General features: G+C 45.4%; 1 protein-coding gene across 2 annotated transcripts; it reads left to right on the forward strand.

Annotated features, from left to right (window-relative positions):
* Bnip3l (BCL2 interacting protein 3 like) lies at positions 1-23925 on the forward strand. 2 transcript variants are annotated; one of them, XM_028889996.2, is made up of 6 exons: positions 1-189; positions 9063-9246; positions 14755-14827; positions 19575-19678; positions 19800-19949; positions 21345-23925. In XM_028889996.2, the coding sequence occupies exons 1-6, from the start codon at positions 93-95 to the stop codon at positions 21550-21552; spliced, it is 816 nt and encodes a 271-aa protein (XP_028745829.1). In that variant the 5' UTR covers positions 1-92; the 3' UTR covers positions 21553-23925. The 2 variants fall into 2 exon arrangements, with proteins under 2 accessions (XP_028745829.1, XP_028745830.1); XM_028889997.2 differs by lacking the exon at positions 1-189 and adding an exon at positions 8245-8361.
* The last annotated feature ends 651 nt before the right edge of the window (positions 23926-24576 follow it).

Here is a 24576-nt window from a genome sequence, read left to right on the forward strand (position 1 = left end):
GAAAAGGGGGCGGGGGGACTCGACTTGTTGTGTTGCTGCCCGAGAGCCGGATACTGTCGTGCCGCGGCCGCGCCGCTCCCAGTCTCCCGACCATGTCTCACTTAGTTGAGCCGCCGCCACCCCTGCACAACAACAACAACAACTGCGAGGAAGGGGAGCAGTCCCTGCCGCCGCCCGCCGGCCTCAACAGTGAGCGCGGGGCCGCCGGGCTCGGCGGAGGGATGGGGGAGGTGGAGCCGTTCGGCCGCCGCCGCCGCCGCCGCCGCCACTGTGCGGGCGGGGGGGGCGGGAGCAGACGGCAGCCCATTGGTCTGGGCCGAGGCTGCGCGTGTGACTGACAGCGGCGCGCTCCGGTCAGGAGCGGGCGCTCGGCGCTGGCTCGCGGCCTGCGCTCTGGGCGCCGAGGCTTAGGGTCGCGGCGGGCGTCGAGGCCGGCGGCGCGCGCAGCTGGGGGCGGCGGGCCGGAGCTGGCGGGCGGAGCGGGACAGGGGAACGTGCGGCGGGGACGCCGGGAGATGGACGCGGGCGTCCGGGCGTGGCGGGTGGACGTGCAACAGCGCAGGTGTGCGGGGCTCGCCTGCTACCACATGCCAGTCCAGGATCACTGGAGTTTTGTGCTGGGGTGCTTGTTCCGCTCCTGGCATTTACCTACCTTTTTTTTTTTTTTTTTTCTGAAAAATTTCCAAGTTCCTTAAGTGAGTTTTTCATTGCTGGTGTTAACCTTGAATTATTTTATTGTTCTACTTTTTCTTTTTTGAGACAGTCTCGTGTAGCCCACGCTGGCCTCGAACTTAGCTGATGATGCTCTGATCTTCCTGCCTTCCACCTCCCAAGTTCTGGGATGACAGGCGTAGGCCACCATACCCGGGGCTTTTCAAGTGCTGTTTCTTGTGTTAAATGGATCGAGTGCCCAGCACATCCCCTCACATCACACCCACCATCCAGTCTAGGCAGTAAACAACACAACAGATCCAGGGCACAGGCACTGGAAGTTGGAAGTTGATGGTCAGGTTAGAGTTGCAGTCAAATGTAGTGCACTCCTAACAGACATCATGTCCCCAGTGTCTGTCCCCTGTTGGGAGATCGACCGACATTCTTGCCCAACCTTTCTCTATGTACTTCGTGTCTTATGAAAGAGGTAGTGGGGGCAGTTGGCATATGGCGAGTCGAAGTTCTTTAAAGGCCATTTGGATGCCTTAAGGTCAGGCGGTGTCTTTCAGAAGGGGTGTGTGTGTGTGTGTGTGTGTGCTTCCAGCGTGGCCAGAACAGTTTGGTGAAGAGCTGTTGCCCAGCCTCCCGGATGGGAAGGGCATTTGGGTGTTTTAGCCCGTTGTGGTGGCACATACCTGTCATTCCCCAGCACTGTCGAAGTAGAGGCCAGCCTGGGCCCCAGAGTAAGACTGTCTCAGAAAACAACAAAACCAAAAAATAAGTAAATAAAAAGAATTCAGATATTTTAAGGTGCTCTGCCTCTGCCCTATCTTTTGATAAGCCACGTTTCTAGACGCTGGTTTTTAAAAAGATTTAGTCAATATGTCCTTAAATGTTACTCATATCACATAATACGGAATTAAATTTTTTTTTTGTCCATCTTTAGCATACACTTTTAGAAATGATTAGACTAAAGAGATACCTGTTCTGTGTTATTTCTAGATGCGGTGGTTCTGCTTTGAGTTCCCATGGTGCTTTCAGGAGCCTTCTCTTGTGGTGGGCATGCTTATTTATGTGTGTACTTTCTGCCTGGTCCCTTCTGAGTCAATTGTGTTCAGAGTCTTCTTATACTTAAATGTCTGGTCAGTGTGGTGTGGGTATGTGGTTTCACAGAATACAAAGGGATTTTCACATTCCTTGGACTCTTTATCCCAAAGTCTGACAGATCTTCGAGGTGTTTGTCATGGGCCAGTCAACTTCTGCTTCATTTTTAGTGGCTCTTCCAGAAGCAGACAAACCTTCGGCCTACATGTGATACCAGATGTTGCTTTGGGACGTCTGCTAGATAGAAAGCATTGTACTTGGGCTAGGCTGCACTTGGAAAAGTCACCGAAAAGCTGTTAGATGATGCCAGGTTTAACTACTGGCCTTGCCTCTTACTTTGTTTGCTTTCTAAAGCTCTTCACACAGCCCTGAGTTGAACAAAACAAGCCTTATTGATTCCTCCAAGTGATTTTTTTTTTCCCACTGAGCAAAACAACTTATTCAGGCATCTAATACTATCTGAATTCCTGATAAGTCCAAGTACTTTGCTGGCTGCAGTTACACTGACTGGAAAACAGGAGCCGAAATGAATGCGGATTATCTCGGGCTTGAGATTTTTATATTTAGTTGAAGGATCATGGCAGAGAGGTTTGTGTATGTGTGTGCCTGCATGTATGTATGTACACTGTGTTCTTGCCTAGTGCCCACCGGGGCCAGAAGAGGGCATTAGATCCCCTGGAACTGGAGTTACAGGTGATTGTGAGCATCTCTGTCATGCTGGAATCAAACCCAGGTCCTCTGGAAGTTAAGACTCTGTGCTTAACTGTTGAGCCATCTCTCCAGCCCCACACCAGAGTTTTAATAGCAAAATTCTTAAAGATTATTAAATTAAATATCTATATCTATCAGAATATGTTCACTTGAGTGCAGATACCCATAGAGGCCAGAAGAGGGCATTAGGTCCTTGAGACCTGGAATACAACCAAATAAGGGGGCTGGGAATCGAAGTTTCTCAAGAGATGAATAAGAAGCATAGGAGACTGCAGAAATGGCATAAGGAAGATCAGAGTATCGTAACTCTTGTGTAATTGGAGTTACTGCCTTTCCTTTTGACAGCTCTTCACAGACTGTGTGTGCCCTTGCTTTCCCCACTGGTAAGTGGTTCTGGCTGTGGCACACGAAATACCACTGCTTCGGAGTCACTAGTGTGTTGTGACCACTGTGCAGAAGGGTTCGAGGGACTGTTGCAGGGTGATCTGGGGTCCCAGCATTGCCCACAACTACATCCAGTACCTGTACATAAGCAGACAGAAAGACTCTGAGGATGGGAAGCCCTGAAAAGTTGGGAGGAAATAAGAAATGTTTCCTGTGACCTTTTAGAGGATTTCATTGTTGGTGGAAGCTTAGGGTCTGTAAGCTGCAGAAGTGTGATCAGTTACGGGCCGGAACTTGGATGCCCACTCCTGCCATTCCAGAAGATAAGTCACCGTGGCTTTGTACAAACTAGCACAAAGGAACAACTCCCACATGTAAACAGTCCTGACAGTAACAGCTTCAGCTCTTTCTTGAAAGCTTGCTTGTTAGGAAGAGAACGGACTTGGAGGTGGTTCTCCATGTGTTTCTGGTATGACATGAAATCTTTGCCGAGTTTCCTTTCCAAGTAAGAGGGGACTTTGTGAGGATTGGCAGAGTTAGCACATTAAGAGGACCCGAGACTGCAAATGAGTGATTTAGGTGGGGCGTTTGTCTGTTAAGACATAATTCTAGCACTGGGAAGGCTGAGGCAAGATGGTGGCCTGAGGTAACCTAGGTGGCATAATGAGTGAGGTCCAGGGCAGCCTAGGCTTGTAGTCATACTCAGGAGATAAAGTTCGTGTTTTAAAAGTTTCTATTTCTCTTATCGACACCAGATTATTTAGTTTTGCTGTAAGACTTGGTCTCATTGTATGGCGCAGGATGACCGTGGGTTTGTAGCAGCCCTCCTGCCTCAGATTCCCACGGCCAAGATTACAGGTGTGAGCTACCACACCTGTCTGATGGGTTTCCTTGTAAGGATTGTTGCCTAGCTTTCCCTGTGGCACTGCATGCTTCCAAAGAGAATATTTCTGGGGTCGGGGAGATGGCGCCATCATTAAAATGCCTACAAAATGAGGATTTGAGTTTCCTGGGGTCTAGAAAAAGCCAGGCGCCATAGTCTACATTGGAATCCTGGCACTGGGGAAGCAGAGATGGGAGATCCCCAGGGCTCTCTGGCTAGCCACCATCATTACCAACTTCCAGGCCAATGAGACATCCTGTCACAGAAAATGAGGATGGCTCTTGAGGAACTACCTGAGGGTGACCTCTGACCTCCATACACACATGTAGTTACACAGATACACATGTACACATACTTAGATTATCTCGAAAAGACAGTTGCTGAGTTAAGGATATTTTTTTTTTCCTCCGAGACAGGGTTTCACCGTGTAGTTTTGGTGCCTGTCCTGGATCTCACTCTGTAGACCAGGCTGGCCTTGAACTCACAGAGATCCACCTGGCTCTGCCTCCTGAGTGCTGGGATTAAAGGCGTGCACCACCACTTCCCAGCAATAATCTAACTTTTAAAGGCTCTTGTTACATATTGCCAGATAACCTTTCAGAGTGTTTACTGAAGCCCTCAGTGTAATAAAATATGGGGAATATAGTCTTCTGGGTAATTGCTAACCATTGTCATTGGATAATGGTTAAAGTGTGCTGTGTCCTTATAAAAAGTGAGGTTCCAGGTAGCTGGAGAGAGTATTCATTGGTTAAGAGCACTGACTGCTCTTAAAAGGTCTCAGGTTTTATTCCTAGCACCCACATGGCAGCTCATAACTGATAACTCCAGTTCCAGGCCTTCTGACCCTCTCTTCTGGCCTTCACAGGCATTGGGCATCCATGTGGTACACAGACATCATGCAGGCCAAACACTCATATGCATGAAGTTGTAAAATAAATTTTAAAAGTGAGATTCAGGGTATTCAAAAGAAAGCACATACTAGCACTGAAAGACATATCAGAGTTTTAGTTGAAAATCAGTACTTAGACTAGTGGTTCTCAACCTTCCTAATGCTGTGACCCTTTAACACAGTTCCTCATGTTGTGGTGACCCAGCCATAAAATTACTTCCTTGCTACTTCATAATTGTAATTTTGCTACTATTATGAATCATAATGCAAATATCTGATATGCAGGATATCTGATATGTGACCCCAATGGGGTATGACCACAGGTTGAGAATTGTGACTTAAAGAAATATATATATATAAAATACAGTTCCATTTCTTTATTTAAAAACTTGTCTTTCAGCTGGGCAACAGTGGCACATTCATTTAATCCCAGCACTTAGGAGGCGGAGGCAGAGGCAGAGGCAGATGTAACACAAATTCTAAAAGATCTTTTGATAAAAAACCCGGGGCCAGATATTGGGGTAAATGCTGAAAGATCAGAGAGACAAAGGAACAAGCCACAGCCACCTCTTATCTCTAGGACTCCTCAGCCTGAAAAAGCTTCTGGTTCCTGTCTCCTCATGCCTTATATACCTTTCTTGGTGGGATTAAAGGTGTGGTTCCCAAATACTGGGGTTAAAGTTATCTGCCACCACTGCCTCACTCTGTTTCTCTTCTAGACTGAATCAATCTCATGTAGTCCAGAGTTGCTTTGAACTCACAGAGATCCAGATGGATCTCTGCTTCCCAAGTGCTAGGATTAAAGGCGTGTGCCACCACTGCCTGGCTTCTATGTTTAATCTGGTGGCTTGCTCTGTCTTCTGACCTTCAGGAAAATTTTACTAGGGTACACAATATGTCACCACAGGCAGGTGATTCTCTATGAGTTTCAGGCCAGCCTGATGTACAAATCGAGTTCCAGGATAGCCAGTACTGTTACACAGAGAAATCCTGTCTCAAAAAAAAAAAAAAAAAAAAAAAAATTTTTTTTTCTTTTGAGGCCAGTCTGGTCTATAGAGTAAGTTCTAAGACAGCCAGGGGTACACAGAGAAGACCTGTCTAAAAAAAAGATAAGAAAAATAAATAATTTTTCTTTATTTTTTTATTTTATGTACATTGGTGTTCTGCCTACATGTATGTTTGTGTGAGGGTGTTGGATCTCCTGGAACTGGGGTTACAGACACTACGAGCTGCCAGGTGGGTGCTGGGAATTGAACCCAGATCCTCTGAAAGAGCAGCCAGTGCTCTTAACCACTTGCTGAGCCATCTCTCCAGCTCTGAAAAAAATATTTCATAAGAAAAACAATAAACTTGGAGAAATTTCCATGTGAAACCATTTAAAGTGATTTCCTCTGGAAGTAGGAATGGGAACCAGGTGTAGTGGTGTGCATTCCTATAATCCCAGGTGTAGTGGTGTGCATTCCTATAATCCTAGGTGTAGTGGTGTACATTCCTATAATCCTAGCACATAAAATGTTAAGATTCCGAGATACACCTGGGCTATAATGAAACAGTTTCCAGAAACTAAAAATCAAAGCTTTGGTTATACAGAGGTAGAGCACCTGCGTCCTAGGCCTGTTGTACCTGTGTTCAGTCCTCAGTCCCACAAAAACAAACAACAAAACTAAGCACTAGGATGGGAGGAGAGAAGAATTATTAGGACTTTGTTTTTAAGATTTAAAAAAAAAAAATTAAATGTGTAAGTGTTTTGCTTGCATGTGCCTAGTGTCCAAGGATTCCAGAAAGGAAGTAGGGGATCCTTTGGAACTGAAGTAATAGATGGCTGTGAACCACCATGTGGGTGCTGGGAATTAAACCCTTGTCTTCTGCAAGAGCAGCCAGTGCTTTTAACTGCTGAGCCATTTCTCTAGTCCTGATTCTTAGTTTTGTGTACTGACATTTCTCTATTCAAGGAACATACTTTTGCAATCCAATGATTTTGAAGACATATAGAATATACTTATCATAGTGACTGACCTGTATGTGGCATTTCTCTGTAATTTTCTGTGTGCTTTATTTTTGCTCTCCTAATAATTCTGAAATAGATATGGCTATTATCCCTGTTTACAGATAAGGAAACTGAGACACAGAGGTTAAGGCACCTGTCCTGGTATAAGCTGTGTTAGCACAGGGTATGGTTTCAGTCTGTGCTGTTAACTGTGGTGCTGGTATATGCCATGTGAATACCTTCTACCTTAAGATGGGAATGGAGGCAGTGTGCTCCAGTCTGTTGAGGCCACAGCAGGGGTCATTTTTAAGCTTTTCTAGGTGTGTCTTCTCAAGTTCCTAATGTTAGGGTAGTGGCCATGTGTGTTTAATGCAGAAAATAGAGTTGACTGGTGGCTTAGAAGTCCTTCAGTAAAGTGAAGAGCAGAAACCCAGTTCTGTGGGCATTCTTTGATTAAATTCTCTGAGCACATGGTGATTGTCTCAAGACCTGTCTGGAGCCCTGGGTCCCTAGTACTCCTGCCAGAGCAGCCCTGGGCTTTGTTTAAAGCTTTTGTTTATTTTGCACATTGGGCTGTCTACAAGAACCAATCCCATTGGTTTTAACAGACATTTGAAAACCCTACAAGCAGTGGGAATAGGGGAAAGATTGTTCTCTTCGTCCTCCCTCTAGAATAGTTTACAGAGATCTAAATTTAGACGTGCTCTGGCACGTTTGTCCCCACTCCACGGCACTCTGAATAGTTAATTAAACTAGATCTCTCTTAGCGATACTGGCTTTATTTGCTCCTCTTCCTGGGGTCTCATCCATGCCCATCTTCACATAGATGTAGAATGAGGCCAGGTGCTGTTGTGTTCCTGTCTTGTTTGGGATTCATTGGTGATTTCAGGACTGCTGGGGGATAGGCTGCCTTTGATTGAGAGGACAGGCTAACTCTTTAGTAACAGATGCAAACTCCTTAGTGTGGAAGCTGTTTGCTGGTGTTGATGTCGCTGGTTAGTTCTGGCAGCTCTGGGAAGTAGGTCCCCTCTGCCACCAGCTCTGTTGAGATGGAGGACAGAAGGGGTTAAGTGCTGGAGTCCCATTCCTAGGCAGATGAGCTTCTCCCTTAGGGGAGCTCACCCTTATGCTGGATCTGGTGTCATTGCCTCATTTGGAGTGCATTTTAGGGTTTGAGGCATTCTTTGGGTGATTTGGTTTGATCTGCTAAAAATTTAGAGATTTGGCTCTGCTGACCTGATTGGTTACATTTTGGAGGTTGTAGGGTTTTAGTTTTGGGGAATTTTGTTTGTTTTTTCATTTTCTTTTGAGATAGGGCTTTACTCTGTAGTCCAAGCCAGGCTCAGACTCACTCTTGATCATCACTCATCCTGCCTCAGGCTCCCGAGTGCAGATGTGAGCACTCTATCTGGCTGTTGGTCACATTTCCTAAAGCGAAGTACTGTGCAGAAGGGAATGTAGATCATTTCTTTTTTGTGAAGTTGAATGATTGGCCACTGTTACTGATTCCTATTAAAATTTAAGCGCCTTAGTCATTCAGCTTATTGGGCCAATAAGAATTTTCAAGAACATGCAGATTACAAAGGCCAATCCCCTTTTCCTGTGGCCCCACCTCCTTTAACTATTTATCCAAACTTCTCTGCCTGTAGCCCATCTGCAGTGGCTTCTCCCTCCTGCATACAATCAGGACTTAATGAAAACCCTAGAAAGTAGAGGTCTTGGGAGAGAAAAGGGAAGGAACCACCTGATAAGGTACGTTCAGTGTGGAAGAGAAAGACTTGAAAGTGTGGCAGGAAGGAAAGGAGACACACATCGGTGGAACGGAGCCGATGCTCCCCACATCCCTGTTTTTAATTTCATTTTGTTTATTAAGGACCAGCTGCTTTAATGCATGCTCTGGGTTTGGGAACAAATTGAGAGCTTTGTGATTACATTCAGATTTCTACTCCAGGAGCTTTTCAGTTTGTGTTAGTTAGGAGACAGCTGATACCCTGTTGAGATGAGCTGTGTGATGTCTCTAAGTCATGTGTTGGTTTAATTTGGTGCAGACCCCGTGGCACCGATGGCAGTATGTTTGTGTGTAACTGAAACGTTGAAGGTAATGGCCTGTGTAGTAAAGGAAGAGGCCTACAGTGTTTGAAGAACAGCCTGAGTTTTCACTGAAGCATTGAGTGGACATAAATGAAGATTTAACCAGACAGGAAAGTGGCCGGCAAGCACGTCTTCTTTAGTTTTAGATTTCTACCTTCCGAGTGGATTTAATGAATGAGTTCCTTTGGGAGCAGAACAACATGGATTCGGATTTTCTGTGTGTTTATTTTCTTCAGAATACTTTGGCTTCAGTTTGAGCCAAGTCAGAATTCTTATCTGAACTCAGCATATGGCCATCTGTGTGCACAGGAGGGATTTCAGCCCCACTGTGGTTCTGACTTGTTATCTGACCCGTCCAACAGGTTCCTGGGTGGAGCTCCCCATGAACAGCAGCAATGGCAATGAGAATGGCAACGGCAAGAATGGGGGGCTGGAGCACGTCCCTTCCTCATCCTCAATCCACAATGGAGACATGGAGAAGATCCTTCTGGATGCACAGCATGAGTCAGGACAGAGCAGCTCAAGAGGCAGTTCTCACTGTGACAGGTATGTGAAGGCCCTGTGTGCTGTAAGTCAGGAGTTGAATAGTTATGAAGGTAATTCTCATTAGGAGAGGGCTCGTTTGCTTGAATAGTCATTAAGAGAATAGGCCTCCAGATTTATTGTAACATACATGTTTAAACTAGACAGCTAAGCCAGGCATGGTGGTGCACACCTTTAATCTCAGCACTTGGGAGGCAGAGGCAGCCTGTGAGTTTGAGGCCAGCATGGTCTACATACATCTCGAGTTCCAGGCTAGTCGTGGCTTATGGTGAGATGGTGTCTCAAGAAAAATTAAAAACTGAAAAGCTAATGGATTGGCACCAGAGTGCTCGCTGTTGTCCCCTCCCCGCATTGTTATTTTTATTCTCAGACTGAATTATTTTCAGGTGTTTCAAATTGAGTAGCAGGCCAGCAAGCTGGTCAAGCTGATGAAGGCACTTGCTGCTAAGCTTTGTTGACCTGCAGTTCATCTTGGGTCCCACGTGGTGGAAGGAAAGAACGGATTTCCTCAAGTTGTCCTCTGGCCTCCACATGCACAGCCACACATGTATAGGTGTCTACACACACAAACTAAATGCAATTTTAAAATGAAAATAAAATTTAGCACCATTGATGTAAACTTACAGAGTTAATGTGAGTTTTCTATTTTCCTTTTTTTTTTTTTTTTTTTTTTTGCCTGTTATGAGTCACAGTAACATTCTATCTCTCTGGGCAGCCAGAGGCAGGGACCATGTGGCCTTTTTGCACCCTTCACAGTAACAGGCTGGCACACATGAGGCGTTCAGTAAATGCTCTGCTCACAGCACCTGCAAGTTGATAGAGGTTCCAGCCATGTCTGTGTGGCACTCAATAAACAGTGTGCTGAAGGCCGTAGATCCTCTCAGAGGAACGGCTACTTCCATCTCACTGCATGACTGTTTCCTTCTGGAGAGCTGATTCCAGTCACTGTGGACTGTTAGGGTGAGGAGTAAACATACAGAAAGATGTGGGAAGGAGAGGAAAACAGGCGGTTACTTCATTTGCATCTGAGCCTTTTTTCCTTCCCTTCCAGAGAGACTAGGTATTAAATAACATTAACAGTTGTAAGCTGGATATAGGTAAGACATACGTATGGCTTCGTCACACAAGAGGCTGAGCAGGAGGATTGCCACAAGTTGAAGGTCTGCCCTGGGCTACATAACAGTACATAGTGATAACCCATCTCCAAAAGTGGGGAAAAGTTCCCAGCAGGATGTTAGCCTCATAGACTGCTGGATGCCTCGATGATCTGGTTCATTTGCAGCTAGTTGATGATTCACCACGTTGAAGATGCATGTGTGCAGGAAGGAGATTGAGGGTATTTAAAAATGGGAGCAGCAGGGTAGTTGTGTCTGGAGGAGGAAATTTATCTAAAGCACATGGTTAATATTTGAGAAAAAGAGAAAGTTAAACTGCAGCTGACCTTCCTGCACGTCTTATGACCGAGTTCTGTCCCCAAGGCAGCTGGAGGACAGGTTGGTTGGCTGTTTGGCACAGTGAGCACCCTGCCACCTTCGTGTTGTCTCTCTCTCCTGTCACAAGCAGAAGTGAACACATGGTTCTTTCTCAACACTTGCCATCAGTTCTGGAGGCTGCAGAACTGTCTTTCAGTGTTTTTGTTTGTTTTTGTGACAGGGTCTCTGCATAGCCCTGGCTGTCCTAGAACTCGATGTACACCAGGCTGCCCTTGAACTTACAGAGTTCTTGGGTGCTGGGATTAAAGGTGTGTGCCACCGTGCCTGGCCAGAATAAAGTTTTAGATCCAGGGACCTGCTGAAGGATTTCTAGAGCTTTCTGTTTGGGTTTCTGATGGTTTTCGTCCTCTGTAGCCTATTTTTGTACGTGTGCCTGCATGAGCCTGATTGTTGGTACCATGTGTCCATGAGCCCATTGTTCACAAGGTGCAAAGAAGTCACTAGCTTGTTGGGCATCCTGTTTAGCTTATGATGGCAGTGATATGTGTGATGGACTGTGAACTCATCTTCCTGAGTGAAGAAGAAGAAGAAGGGCAAAGGGGCTCCCTGGCCATCTGGTCTCATTGAGACAGTGGGTTCAGGTCCAGTTAGACACTGCCTCACAGTAAGCTAGAGAACAACAGAGGGCAGGAGCGAGAGTCCCTTTCAGCTTCCACAGGACATACACTTGCACCTGCACACACATGTGTACAGCAAACATGCACAGCACTGCACTGCAACAGAAAAGGTGCCTTCAAGATGCCTGTCATTTGACTTGAAGTTATCAGGAAGTGTTTTCTTGGAGGTGGAGGGGTTCTTAGGATTGTTGCATAGTAATCTCAGCTGATGTACATTTCTTCCTCTTCTCTTCCCTTTCTTGTCTTGGTACTGAGGACTGAACCTAGTACCTCTGGCATGCTGGGCAAGAGCTGCTCTGAATCCCTAGCCCTCTTGAGACTCTGATTTTGGAACTGTCCTGCTGAGTGGCACAGGCTGGGATTAAACTTGCTCTGTAGCCTGGGCAAGCATTGAACTTGAAAATTCCCTTCCCCAGAGTCTAGAATAGCTGTGATTTCAGGCCTACACCACCAGGCCTAGCCTGTTTTACAAATGTTTAGTTTAAAAGTTATCCCATGCCGGTGTGGAGGTACAAATCTTTAATCCCAGCATTCCAGAGACAGAGGCAGGTGGATCTTTGAGTCCGAGGACAGACACTGCAGTGGTGGTTAGAAGATGTCCCAGCATGCCTTGCCTTGTGCTCTGTTCTGCCATCCCAGGCAGTTTCTAAAAGCCAGTGTGGACCTATCCCAGGAGCTCCTCCCTCGGCTATCAGTGCAGGACAAGTGCATCACAGTGTTTACAGGCTCCCAGTTGAGCCTGAGAGGAGCTGGCCTCCCAGCTTGATGGCATTCTGAATCGCCAGATGTGAACAGCTGACCAGTGAAGAAGGGAGCATTTCTCTAACAATATTAGTGTCAACAGCACAGAGTGCGGAGGGAAAGCAGCACTTCCGTGGGCTCATCGACCTGTCTCTTTGACCCCCGGGCCTGTTACAGGTATCTGGGGCTGGCCCTTGATGCCATAGTATTAGCAGCACAAAGACAGTAAACTGAAGACAGGAATTCCTTGTCCTGAGTGTTTTCTGTGCTACCGCTTCTGAAGCTGGACGTGCTTGTTCAAGATAAAAATTTTCTAAATTTACATAATGCTTGTTTGATGTGAACCTTTTCTATTCCCATTTAAGACTCCTTTTGAAAAAAATTGATTATATATATGCATATGTTTTTTTTCGAGCATACATGCTACAGTCTATTGTGTGTAGGTCAGAGGGCAACTTCTTGAATTTGGTTCTCTCCCTATACCTTTACATAAGTTCTAGGAATCAAGCTCAGGTTGCCGGGTAAGAAGTACCTTTCCCCACGGGAGCCATTTCAGCGATCCATACATAATTCTTTCTCCCATACATAATTCTTTCATGATGAAAAACAACTGTTTCCTATAACAAAATTTTGATTTGTTTTGTTTTTGGCGTTTTTTGTTTGCTTGTTTGTTTGAGATGGGGTTTTCATAATATTGGCTACCCTGGAACATTGATGTAGGCCAGGCTGGGCTCAAACACACAGAGATCTACCTGCCTCTGCCTCCCAGGTGCTGGGATTAAAGGTGTGTGTCACCATGCTCAGCTCCATCACCAAAAATGTTATGAATAATAGCAATTGTTTTACAATTTTGCAGATCTCTAATTTCTGGCTCAACAAGACATCTATATTCTCATCTACTTTTTCGTTCAATCTGGCGATATCACATACTGTCTTAAGGTTTCTGTGCTATGATGAACACCATGACCCAGAACAATTTGAGGAAAGGGTTTGTTTCATCTTACAGCTTATAGTCCATCATCTAGGGAAGTTAGGGCAAGGACTCTAGGCATGGACCAAAGCAGAGGCCAGGAGGTGCTGCTTACTGGCTTGCTCCTCCAGGCTTGTTCAGCCTATTTTCTTAGGCATCCAGGACCAGCAGCCAGGGATGGCACTGCTCACAGTAAGCTGGGCCCTCCCACATTGATCATTAATCAGGAAAATTCACTATAGGCTTGTGCACAGGCCCCTCTTCAAAAATGACTCTTGCTGTGTCAAGTGACATGAAACTAGCCAACACGTGTGTCTTGTAGTCTTTAAAAGCTGTAGTGTAGCTCGCTCTCCATATTCCCTCTGTCCTCCATGTGGTCCCCCCCCTCCCCCCGTAATAAAAAGCTGTAGTGTATACTCACAAGAGGGTGGCAATGAAAAAGACAAATCCTGATCTGATAGGACCATGAAAGCAGGTCATGCCTTACAGAATTCTCTAAAGCAGTGGTTTTCAACTTTCCTAATGCTGCAACCCTTTAACACATTTCTTTGTGTTGTGGTGACCCCAACCATAGAATAGTTTTTATTCCACTTCATAACTGTAATTTTGCTATGTTATGATTTTTAATGTAAATATCTGATATGTAGGATATTTGATATGTGACCCCTGTGAAGGGGGCTGCAACCCACCAGATGTGAAACGCTGCTCTAAAGAGATTGAGAAATGTTGAAGAGTTGTGTATGCACAACAGTGTTGAGAGAAAGTGCTGTGAGGTAGTTCCATCAGACAACACATATAGACACTCTTAAAGCCGAATAGGAAGCTCGTATTGCCCGCCAGCAGCTGCACAGGGAGCCAGCCTAAATCATGCATCCCCAAGCTTCACCATTTGTCTTTTATGCACAAAACCCACATCCTGGTTGGCACACTTCAGTTAGCAAGAAGTGAAACTACAGGAGCCAAAAAGCAAGGTTAGTACATTTAGGGCTTTCTTGGTTCCTGGAATTATGGTTTGGGTTTTTGATGGATTAGGTCTTTGCTCCTGCTTTGGCAGGTGTTGGGGCCTGTGTGCTGGATTTTAAGGTCAGAATGGTGCCTCCTGCATGAAGTCAGTTGTGCGAAGGTCTGGGGGCGTGTTACAAAAGAACTCAGGCTGTTTGGATTTCGGAGGTGATTTTACCATTATTGGACAGTGGCACAACAAGAAAGCATGGTGCTTCTACATCTTCAGGCCATGTATTGTGGCTTGTCACTATGAAGACATTCATTACCCCGACAGAGTCTGAGCTCTCTGCAAGATCACCCCATTACATTTGCCACTTACTCTCAACATATGATTTGCTTCTTTGGTGTTAGATAGACTCTAAATTTGTTCCTGTTTCAAAGCTATCTTGCTGTGACTTTCATTTTCTGTTTTTCAGTAAAGTCTTAAGATATGACAGAACAAGAATTAAAACTACTGAATGAGGCTAGCCAGATGGCTCAGTTGATAAAGGTGATTGTTGCCAAGCCCAATGACCTGAGTTCTAGTTCCAGGAGCCCACATGTGGGAGGGGAGAATAGACTCCCAATTGTTGTCCACTGACTTTCACATGTGCACCAGGACATATTTGCAGCCACACATGTCCAGAAAAATAAGTAAAGTGTAAAAAATAAATACAAACTAATGACTGAGTGCTCTCTCTCCTAGCCCTTCACCACAAGAAGATGGACAGATCATGTTTGATGTTGAGATGCACACCAGCAGGGACCATAGCTCTCAGGTGGGTGTGTGTTCTACTTGGATTTGGAAAGCACACAAGAGTCTCTAAAGTTTGTTGACTGAAATATGGAGCTGGGCTCCAAGCCTGATTGCATTCTGAAGCCTCTGGAGTGTTTCTCTACCAGGATTGGTGCTTCTAGCCAGAGTACAGAGGGAAACAGCACCTCTGAGCTCATGGACCTGTCCCTTTGACTGTTGGGCCTGGTCCCAGTTGTATAAGGCTGACCCTTGATGCTACAGCAGGCATAAAGACAGTAAACTGAGGGCAGGGATTCCTTGTTTCTTGAACTTTCTATTGTGCTCAACTGAAAGTTACTGGTGGAACTGAGGGAGGCCTGCAGATGTCTTATTTGTGGTGTTCTCTCACTGCACAAGCCCAGGCCCCTGTGCTAGAGCTGTGTGCCTAGTGCCATGGTTCTAGTCTTCTGCCAGAAGACGGCACAGCTTTTCCACACCTCACTGCTCTACCTTTAGCTATTTTCTGAGGCTGGAAAATCCATGCACTCAGCAGTGGCTTACTTAAGCTCACTTTAGCTGCTCACATGCTGAAACTTGCAACACCAGTTTACTCTGTGATGTACTTTGTTGTATAAAGAAGCTTGGTAGTAATTGGCCGAAATAGTTAACTCTCTTTTGGCCATGTGCAGGATGTTGTAACTGGTGTGGAAAGAGCACATGAAGTTCATGGCAAAAAGAGACCCCTGGGCAGAAGAGGGAGGAGTGGTACTCTGCTACAATGTTCTTCAGTCTGATAGCTTTTGCTTAGACATTTTCCAAAAAGTGTCTTCAAGAGTAGTCCTCTGTGCGGAAGCTCCATAAACTCACTCAGAAGTCAAACAAGTGGCAGTCCTGCATCCTTGCCCCATGAGTTGTCTTGGGAGGCTGTGTGGAGCCCAGAGAAAGAAAGAAAGACACCAGCTGAAGCCAAGTCTTTCCCAAGCTCATTTGCCTTCAGAGCTCTGTCCTCCCGCCCCAGCCCCACCCTCCTGGGCATTTCTGCTAGTTCAGTGAAACACTGATGTGTACAGCCCTGACTCACATGTGGCCACTGAGTTTAACTTCGATTTTAGGGCTGAATGCAGCCATCATAAAACTGGAAAGAAATCTGTTGTGTTTTTGTGTGTGTGTGTGTGTGTGTGTGTGTGTGTGTGTGTGTGTGTGTGTGTGAGAGAGAGAGAGAGAGAGAGAGAGAGAGAGAGAGAGAGAGAGAGAGAGAGAGAGAGAGAGAGCTTGTAAGATTCTGATAGGTTGTCAGTGAGATTGACCTTAAACGGGATAAGCCAAGCCATGGACTGGCCAGTGAGGACAAGCATGGGTTTTGGCAAGGTAGTGTAATGCTATAAAGACAGTGTTGGGTCTGTGGAGTAAGAATTTTAAAATAGGGGAGCGATATTAGTAGATGATGCTTTATATTGCATATAAAGCATTTATAGTTTTAAGATTAAAAAAAATAATTGAAAAATTAGTCACCAGGGATTAGGCAAATGATATTTCATGAATGAGAAAGTTTTTTTTCTAGAAAGTTAAGAACAGTTGACTAAGGCTGTTCATTTTCTTATGTGTGCCTGCGAGGACTAAATAAGATATCATGTTCCAGCTTTACCCAGAGAATGAGGAAAGACACCAGTGCTTACTGATGTGTTGTCCTGGTTGCTAAAATTCTTAGTCCAGTCGGGGGGTTGGGGGGTAATGTTATTCTACTGGGGAAATGGGGAGAGAGACACTTTGTCTTCATGTGGTTATCACCTAAGATGACAAAGCAAGTCAGTGTTAGAACCAGGACTGAAAGCAAATCTAAGCCTGTGTTCCAGTCCTTCCACTGAAACTAACCTCTGAAGGGAGTCAGTCCCAGGAGACTAGGCATGCACATGAGCTGAGAGGTCTGCAGAACCCTGTGTGGGGATTCCTAAGCAGGCACAGCCAGGGCAAAGTGTTCCTCCTCTTACTGAAAGGATGATGGTATCGATGAGGCTCCATTGTGTAGCAAGAAATCTACTCAGTCTCATGCAGACTCACAGTCTCATGAAGGCATTGTGTTATTTTTTTAGGATGGTCCAGCATGGGGTTGCTGTCTTTGGAAATAGCCTCCTTTTTGGTCTTGTGAGACTGCTTTATCTATACGTGGATACAGGCATGAAGTTTAATATCCTTGTTTAGAGACCTTAAGAGAGCTGGAGGTGGGCCAGAGAATGCAGAATTAAATGAGTATGAAATAAGGACCAACCCTCCCACCAGGACGGTTTGAGGGGATGAGCAAAGAGCAAGTCCTGTGTGGTTAGATGAGGTGCCCTTTTGCCATATTCTTTAATTACAGGAAGATGATTCAAAACCTCAAAACATCATGGACCAAACATGATGTTAAGATCTGTATCGTAGTTTCTGAATTCAGAGCTGAGAATCATGAGGTCTGAAGGCTAGCCAAGGCTATAAGTAAGTTTGAGGCTAGCCTTGAGTGTTTGGTGAGGCTGTCTCACCCACCCTCTCTCTAAACCTGGGACTGGCAAGTTTAAGATTAATAAAGGAAATGCAGAGCTCTAGTAAACATTAAAGTAAGTTTAATGAGAGAAATATGTCTATGGATTAAAACAACTGTATGAGTCCAAAAGTAACTTTGTTTCATTCCCCTGGAGAAAATCCACAGCACAAATCTCACTTTGTTTTTTCTGAAAATGATAAAGTACTAATTTGTTCAAAAACTCCTAAACTAAACCAGCAAGCAGTTAGAATCCTGGGATGCCCGAGGAGGAACTGAGCAGAACAAACTGCTGTAAGGCTGGAGAGTAGTTACTGAGGTAAAGCCCTTGTTAGCATGCTGGAGGTCCTAGGCTGAAGTCTCCAGCATTGCTGAAATCAAACCAAAGTAAGAAGAGGGCAGCGAGATGGCCTGACCACCTCAGTCCCACCCCACACTGGAGCCCCAGCCCCCACGTGGTGGAAGGAGGAAAGCAGCTTCTACACGTGTGTGCTCTAGCACAGGCACCACCTCCTAACTAAACAGCACCACACAAGTCAAATCAGAACAGGCCGGAGACTCACAATGATGAGCCCAGACTGCTCAGTGCTTGCATTGTGACTGCTGACTTGTTTTTTGCCTGGATGACTTCAGGGTTACTCCAGAGAGCCAGCTCATGATGCTGAGGAATCTCAGTGCCTACTGGACAAAGCTCCGTCCATCCGTCCATCCATCCATCCGTCCTAAATGCTGCATTGTGGTGTTATTCAGTGGAATCTGCCAGCTTCAGCAGGACTAGAGAAGGACAGAGCTGACAAAGGGGTGCAAACATCCCTGCACTTTGGCCTGGATTTGGTGGTCAACTGGCGTTATGTGTAGAGCCAGGCTTAAGCTCCTTTCCCAGACTGCTGAGTCACTAGGAGCTGGAGCTGTGGACAGTGTATGTGAGTGGACCAGGTGGAGCTGTGGACAGTGTCTGTGAGTGGACCGGGTGGAGCTGTGGACAGTGTCTGAGTGGACAGGGGAGCTGGACGTGTCTGGGACCAAGTGAGTTCTGAGTGGACAGGGGAGCTGTGGACAGTGTCTGAGTGGACCAGGGGCAGCTGTGGACAGTGTCTGAGTGGACCAGGGGGAGCTGTGGACAGTGTCTGAGTGGACCAGGGGGAGCTGTGGACAGTGTCTGAGTGGACGCAGGGAAGGGGAGCTGTGGACAGTGTCTGTGAGTGGACCGGGGTGGAGCTGTGGACAGTGTCTGTGAGTGACCGGGGGAGAGCTGTGGACAGTGTCTGAGTGGACCAGGGGGAGCTGTGGACAGTGTCTGTGAGTGGACCGGGTGGAGCTGTGGACAGTGTCTGTGAGTGGACCGGGTGGAGCTGTGGACAGTGTCTGTGAGTGGACCAGGTGGAGCTGTGGACAGTGTCTGTGAGTGGACCGGTGGTTTCACCTGTTAGTCAAAATCAGAGTGTTCAGTAGTTTTAAGACTGCACTTTGCAGTCACAGCCTCACATTCCTTAAAACGAGTCAATACAACTAATGTATCATTTTTAGTTTCTCATCCCCTTAGTTTCTGTTAAAGGAGAGCTTTCCAGGCATGGTAGCTCAAGTCTATAATCCCAGCACTTGGGAGGTGAAAGGCCATCCTGGACTACATAATGAATTACAGGTCAGCCTAGGCTACAGAACAAGATACTTTCTCAAAGAAATGAAAACAAGAAAAAGCTTGTGGAAATGTAAACATTTTTTTTTCCACATAAGCCCTGCCCTCCTCAGTAGAATGGAGTGCACAATTTCTGTTTGGGGGTTGACCAAGGTCAAGATTAGTGCATGTGAGCAGCTTAAGTAGATGTTGCCCTCTCTCAGGTGTTTGGCAGCATCGTGATTTACCACATCTCTGCCAACTTTCTCGTCGATTTATTTTGTTTCCACATCTTTTTTTTGGTGTGTTCTCTTTATTTTTTTCTAGTTCTGAAAAATTTAAATGCAATTGAAAATAAGATAGTGTGAACTCTACGTGTGCATCGTTAGGTTCAACAGCACCAGCTCCAGGGCGCCGTCAGCTCCCCTAATGAGGACTTTTGCAGGTCACGGTCTGTCCTTCAGTGCAGCCTCTGTCAGGCTCACTTGCTCTTCTGGTATGCTCTTAAGTCAGTTCGGAGCCCTTTCAGAAAACAGGTTGTTTCCTACATAAAAATGACTAATGCATAACTTTTTAGTTTGTTTTTGTATTTAAAGGAATTGGTCTTCCTTTTCTGTTTTTCTCTTGTTCCTCTCCTCTCACTATTTGAATTCCTTTTAGTCAGAAGAAGAAGTTGTTGAAGGAGAGAAAGAAGTTGAGGCTTTGAAGAAAAGTGCAGACTGGGTATCAGACTGGTCCAGTAGACCTGAAAACATCCCACCCAAGTAAGTCCTGCATGCGTCTTGGTGGTGTGTTTTATGTGCTTGTCTTTCGGGGCTGGTAGTCCCCAGGATATCTACAGCACTTGCGTTTTGAACCCAGTCTCTGTCTCACCTTCTTCCCCAGAGAGTTCCATTTCAGACACCCTAAGCGTGCTGTGTCTCTAAGCATGAGGAAGAGTGGAGCCATGAAGAAAGGGGGCATTTTCTCTGCCGAGTTCCTAAAGGTCTTCATCCCGTCTCTCTTCCTCTCTCACGTGTTGGCTTTGGGGCTGGGGTAAGTACCCTGATGCCAGTGCAGTACTTTACTGGTAATGGGCAGTAAGGTGCTCAGATCAAAAGAGCCATCTGCGCTCCTTCCTTCCCTGGGTAGTACTGCCCCAGGGGGTTCTTCCATGATTACTTGTCTTTTTTGAGTTATTTAAAATTTAGCTAATTGTGAGTAATTTATGTTATTCAATATAAATGTAGGAGTAAATGCAAAATGGTTTTCCCCCAGATGGTAAAACACACCATTGTGGAGGATGATTCTTGAATACACTGGTAGACTGCTGTAGGTACTGTCTTTTTCTTTTAACTTTGTGGCATTTATTCAAAGGTCAGCCTCATGTTTACCTTAATTCATTAACTTGTGGCATGTTTTTTCAATTAATGGCTTTTGCTCTTGATTTGAATAGTTAAGAAAATATACTTCTGAAGGATTTCAATTTGTAAGCATTAGCTTAATTAATTTTCCAAGACCTACCTGCCGCACTGTGAGCATGCGCAGTGAGTCATTTTCTGTGTCTGATGCATGGAAAGTGGATCATTCCTGATCTTGCTCTGAGTGGCTCAGCATAGCAGAGGGAAGTGCCCGCTCTGGAGCCTGGGCACATGTGCATCTTTTACTGTCTCCTCGGTAGAGGATCTGCTGGTAAAGACAGGACCAGTATTTACAGGCAGTGCCGTAGGAGCACTTGTGGAGGAAGCAGGGTGGGAGCACTGTGGAGCTTGGGAGGACTCTTACTAATACCTGCTTACTACCAACTGTTCAGTTCATTTACCTTAAAAAGCTTGGTTTTGAAGCCTGGCAGGATTTCTTGCTTTCATGTATCTTTAAGCTGTTTTGTTACTTTAATTAAGTTTAGCTCTTGCTACAGGTGAATGTTTTTAAGGGTCTTAAAAATTGCTGTTACTACGTTGAGGATTATGCCACTTGTTTCCTCGGCACTCTGCTTTTGCTGTGGAAGGGGTCGTTTTCTTGCTTGGTGTTGGAAACTCACACGTTAGGTCCCATCTTAAAAGCACTGTCTCTATGACCATCTCTCTAGATCTGAAATAGCAGTAGAACAGTTATCCAAACAGAAACACCGAGGGCTGGGGAAGACTGTTTTGGGTTTTGAAGGGGTCTCTCTTTTTCCTAGCTTGACCTGGTCCTAACATCACTGCCCTTGTGATTTCCAGTCCTGACTTAATGAGTAGACGGAACCCTGTAAAGCCGTCTGGGATGAGCTAGTCAGTGGGCTGTACCTCAGTGGGAGCATGCTTGGTTAACAGATAGAAGGAAGAAGAGGCGTGGAGGCTCAGGGAGTCTGGGAAGTGTTGGCTGAGGCTTTCAATAGAGATGACCTATGGGCCAGGCTGGTGGAATTGTGGGAATGGATGGGCCATGATACGCTCTGCTTCCTTTCAGCATCTATATTGGAAAACGACTGAGCACACCTTCTGCAGCACCTACTGAGGGAAACGAAAAGCCTCTGGAAATGCGCGTGGCCTGTGAAGTGCTGTATTGTAGTTTGAATTTGAGACCTATTGTAAGCATGATCCCCAACCTACAACCCCATTTTTACATACCCAATTCCAGTAACTCTCAAATCCAGTATTTTCCTCAGGCTCTGTGAGGCATTTTACTAACCTTGTTCCCTTTTGGCCTGTCAGACACTTTAGAGATTCCTAACAGAGTTTACTGTCATTTAGAAATTTGCAAGGGCTTTTTTCAGCAATGCCACCAGCAGATGATAATCTTGTCAACAATACCATCGTCTCCTCTAGTACCACCAGAGTCACACCTGCGTCATCCATGCTAGAAACTGGATTCTAGCCATGCAACTACATCTCTTTCTAAATGAGGTCAGGTTTGCAAACAATACTATAAAAGCTTTGTTTAGTTTTTGTTTTCCAGGACAAAAACAAGCTTCCCTAAGCTTGAATTTATAGTTATTAAAAACAAAAGAAAACAAAACCAAAAAAAAAATAATAATAAAAGCAAGACACAAGGAAAAAATATCCTGGGCAATAAAAATGACTTCCAACCAGCTTTGGAGCCACTGTTTTCCTAGCCTCCTGGTCCGCCTGTAGGAGTGACTGATAGGAAAAGCAGGCTAGAACATACTGGCCGGTTCTAACATTAGTAGGTCGCAGTGCTATCTTTTCTATGATAGAGAGTCTTTATTTTTAAGGAATGCCTCAGGCCTAGACATACATGAAATTGCTTTTGAGATTTTTGTGCGTTTGGTATTTTCATGTGTTATCTGCATGTGAATTTCTCATGACTTTCTTTACTTGTTTTTCTAGTTTCTTTTTTCTCTCTCTCTTTTTTTTTCTAAGAAGAGACTTGGAACGAGTCTGATTCGTGGTGTTGCTAGAGGCTTCTTGTCTTAGGAAGCTTTGCTTACACCCTGAAGCCTTTGCACTCTGAAGAATAACTTCAGAGGTACTCCAAGCACTTGTGTAACTTCAGAAAGCAGACCTGGATTTTGGCAACAGTTGACAAAGTTCTGGAAAGATGCCATTCGTTCTCTGTGGCCCCTTACTTCCTGTCGTTGGCTGCGGTCTTCTCAATGCGTCCCTAGGATCTCCCAGGCCCTGGTGACTTTCTCACAGAGTTGTCTTTTCAGTTCTGTCAAGCTCTAATGTTCTGCAGTACTCAGAAAATCCTTTGAATGGCAGACTTTCTTCTGTCTGTTTCTAAAATGTGAAGCTTTAGGACCAAACTGTTAGGCAGCATCAGGATCGCAGATGATCTCAAGTAGACGTTGTTGGATTTCAGAACACAGCATGACTCGGAAGGAGTCTGTTCTCTGTATACTTAATCACTGTCTATGATGGAGACTTGCTGTAGTTGCAGAACCTTTGTGAATTTCAAAGCTAGCAACCTACATGGTGCACCAGGTTGACTTGAATCAATATGGCAACCAGGTTTGCTAGCATGTAGAAACTAACTCCCCTTTCACATAAAGGGTTATAAGATTGGTGTGTTATATGGAAATGGAAAGGAACACAGCTAGGAAGACATTTCTATCGTTTTTCAAGAACATAGCTGTTTATCTTTAAGAAAGATAATATATCCAAAATAGTTTTTGTGAGTTATTTTCTTTCTGGCATTTAATGTCTAAAGGATTGTGGGCATCTTCTGCCCTTTTCCTGTCTTGCTCTTAAACCTGGTGACGCTTGATTTGCCTTCTCGCCTATTTATTTCAAGTGTTTGTATTTGAATTTCTTTAGGAAGAAAGTGGCCTGTTTGTCTGTTTGTTTGTTTGTCTTTGAAAAGCCTGGATCAGATTGGCAGGGCTGCTGAAGCTAAACTGGCAGTGCTTGTCTGTGAGCAAGCGGCACAGTCGCTCAGGAGGTGATCTCACAGGCAGACGTCACCTTCTTCATGAGTGCAGTAGCAGTTTCTCAGCAGTGCCATCGGACTGCGGGGACACTGAGGATTTTGTTTCAACATCACAGCAGAGTTTAGTTTTACCATGTGTGACAGTACCAGTAAGATCATGGAACACGTCACAGTACAATTGTCCACCAGTGAGCTTGTGTGGTGTTGGTTTGCAGCCCTGACGTACAGGATGTTTTTGTTCCTACACAGATTCTCATTGAGGGAAAACAGATTGTCCTATTGCAAAGCAGAATTCAACCAGGAGTTGAAATTTAAGATAATGTTTGAAAAGCTTTATTCCTGTTTACAATTTGGAATGAAAAGCAGGCTTCATTTTAAGTTTGATGAAAACTGGCTCAGATGTTTGTAAGTCAAGAGGAAAGCGGCACAGAGAACGGCGCAACAGAGTCCCTCGAATACAGTAAAGAGTGAGATGGAGACTCAGCCGTGAGACGATCTCACGTGAACCAGTTGTTGGAACTCCTGGCGTTAACTGAGCCAGAGTGATGAGCATCCTTCGTCTGTCTCGTCAGCACTTGCGTCATTCCTTACAGTTTACAGAACACGTGTAACTTGTAGCTATAAACATTTTGTGCCATTAAAGCTCTCACAAAACCTGCCTGTTGGTAGATCATTTTGACGTTACTCTCATTGCCTGAAATGCCTTTCTATGTGGAATTTCTACGTGAAACCCTTCCCATGGAGAACTCACTAGGACCAGAGTACCTGACTATGCAAGGAGTGGGGCTGTCCAAGCCTTCCTGGTGGGGATTTTGCATTTGAGTGATAGCAAGCCAAATGGTAGTGGGTGATCATTTGGTTTTTGTAATATGATTGGGGCTGGCCCGACATTAAACTTGGGACTGTGGAACCGGAGATGTAGCTCATTGGAGAGCATTTGCCGGTCCTGTAAAGTCCTGAATTCAACCCCCAGCACTCCCTCACCCCCACAGAAGCATGGGCCTGTGGCTAAACTTTGACCCTGCAGTGTGGAGTTGCACAGAATTCAGTGAACAGTGCGGGGTGGAAGGAATCAGACTTTGTGTTGGTCAGCATCCCTGCACTGCCCCCGAGAGAAACCTGCCTGCTGGGGAGCTCCCTCCTGTGCACTGGAGCAGCTGTTAATTAGTAACAGGCATGGTGGCTTCCCAGCTGAAGGACCTAGAGCAGGACTGGGTTCATTAAGTCGGGATCACCAGTGGAGGATGGTAGAGGAGGGGCTCCCTTCCTGGCAGACAGGAAGGGACTGGGGATCGTGCTTCAGAGGCCG

This window comes from Peromyscus leucopus, chromosome 9 (genome assembly GCF_004664715.2).
Source record: "Peromyscus leucopus breed LL Stock chromosome 9, UCI_PerLeu_2.1, whole genome shotgun sequence".
In the NCBI taxonomy this organism is placed as follows: Eukaryota; Metazoa; Chordata; class Mammalia; order Rodentia; family Cricetidae; genus Peromyscus; species Peromyscus leucopus.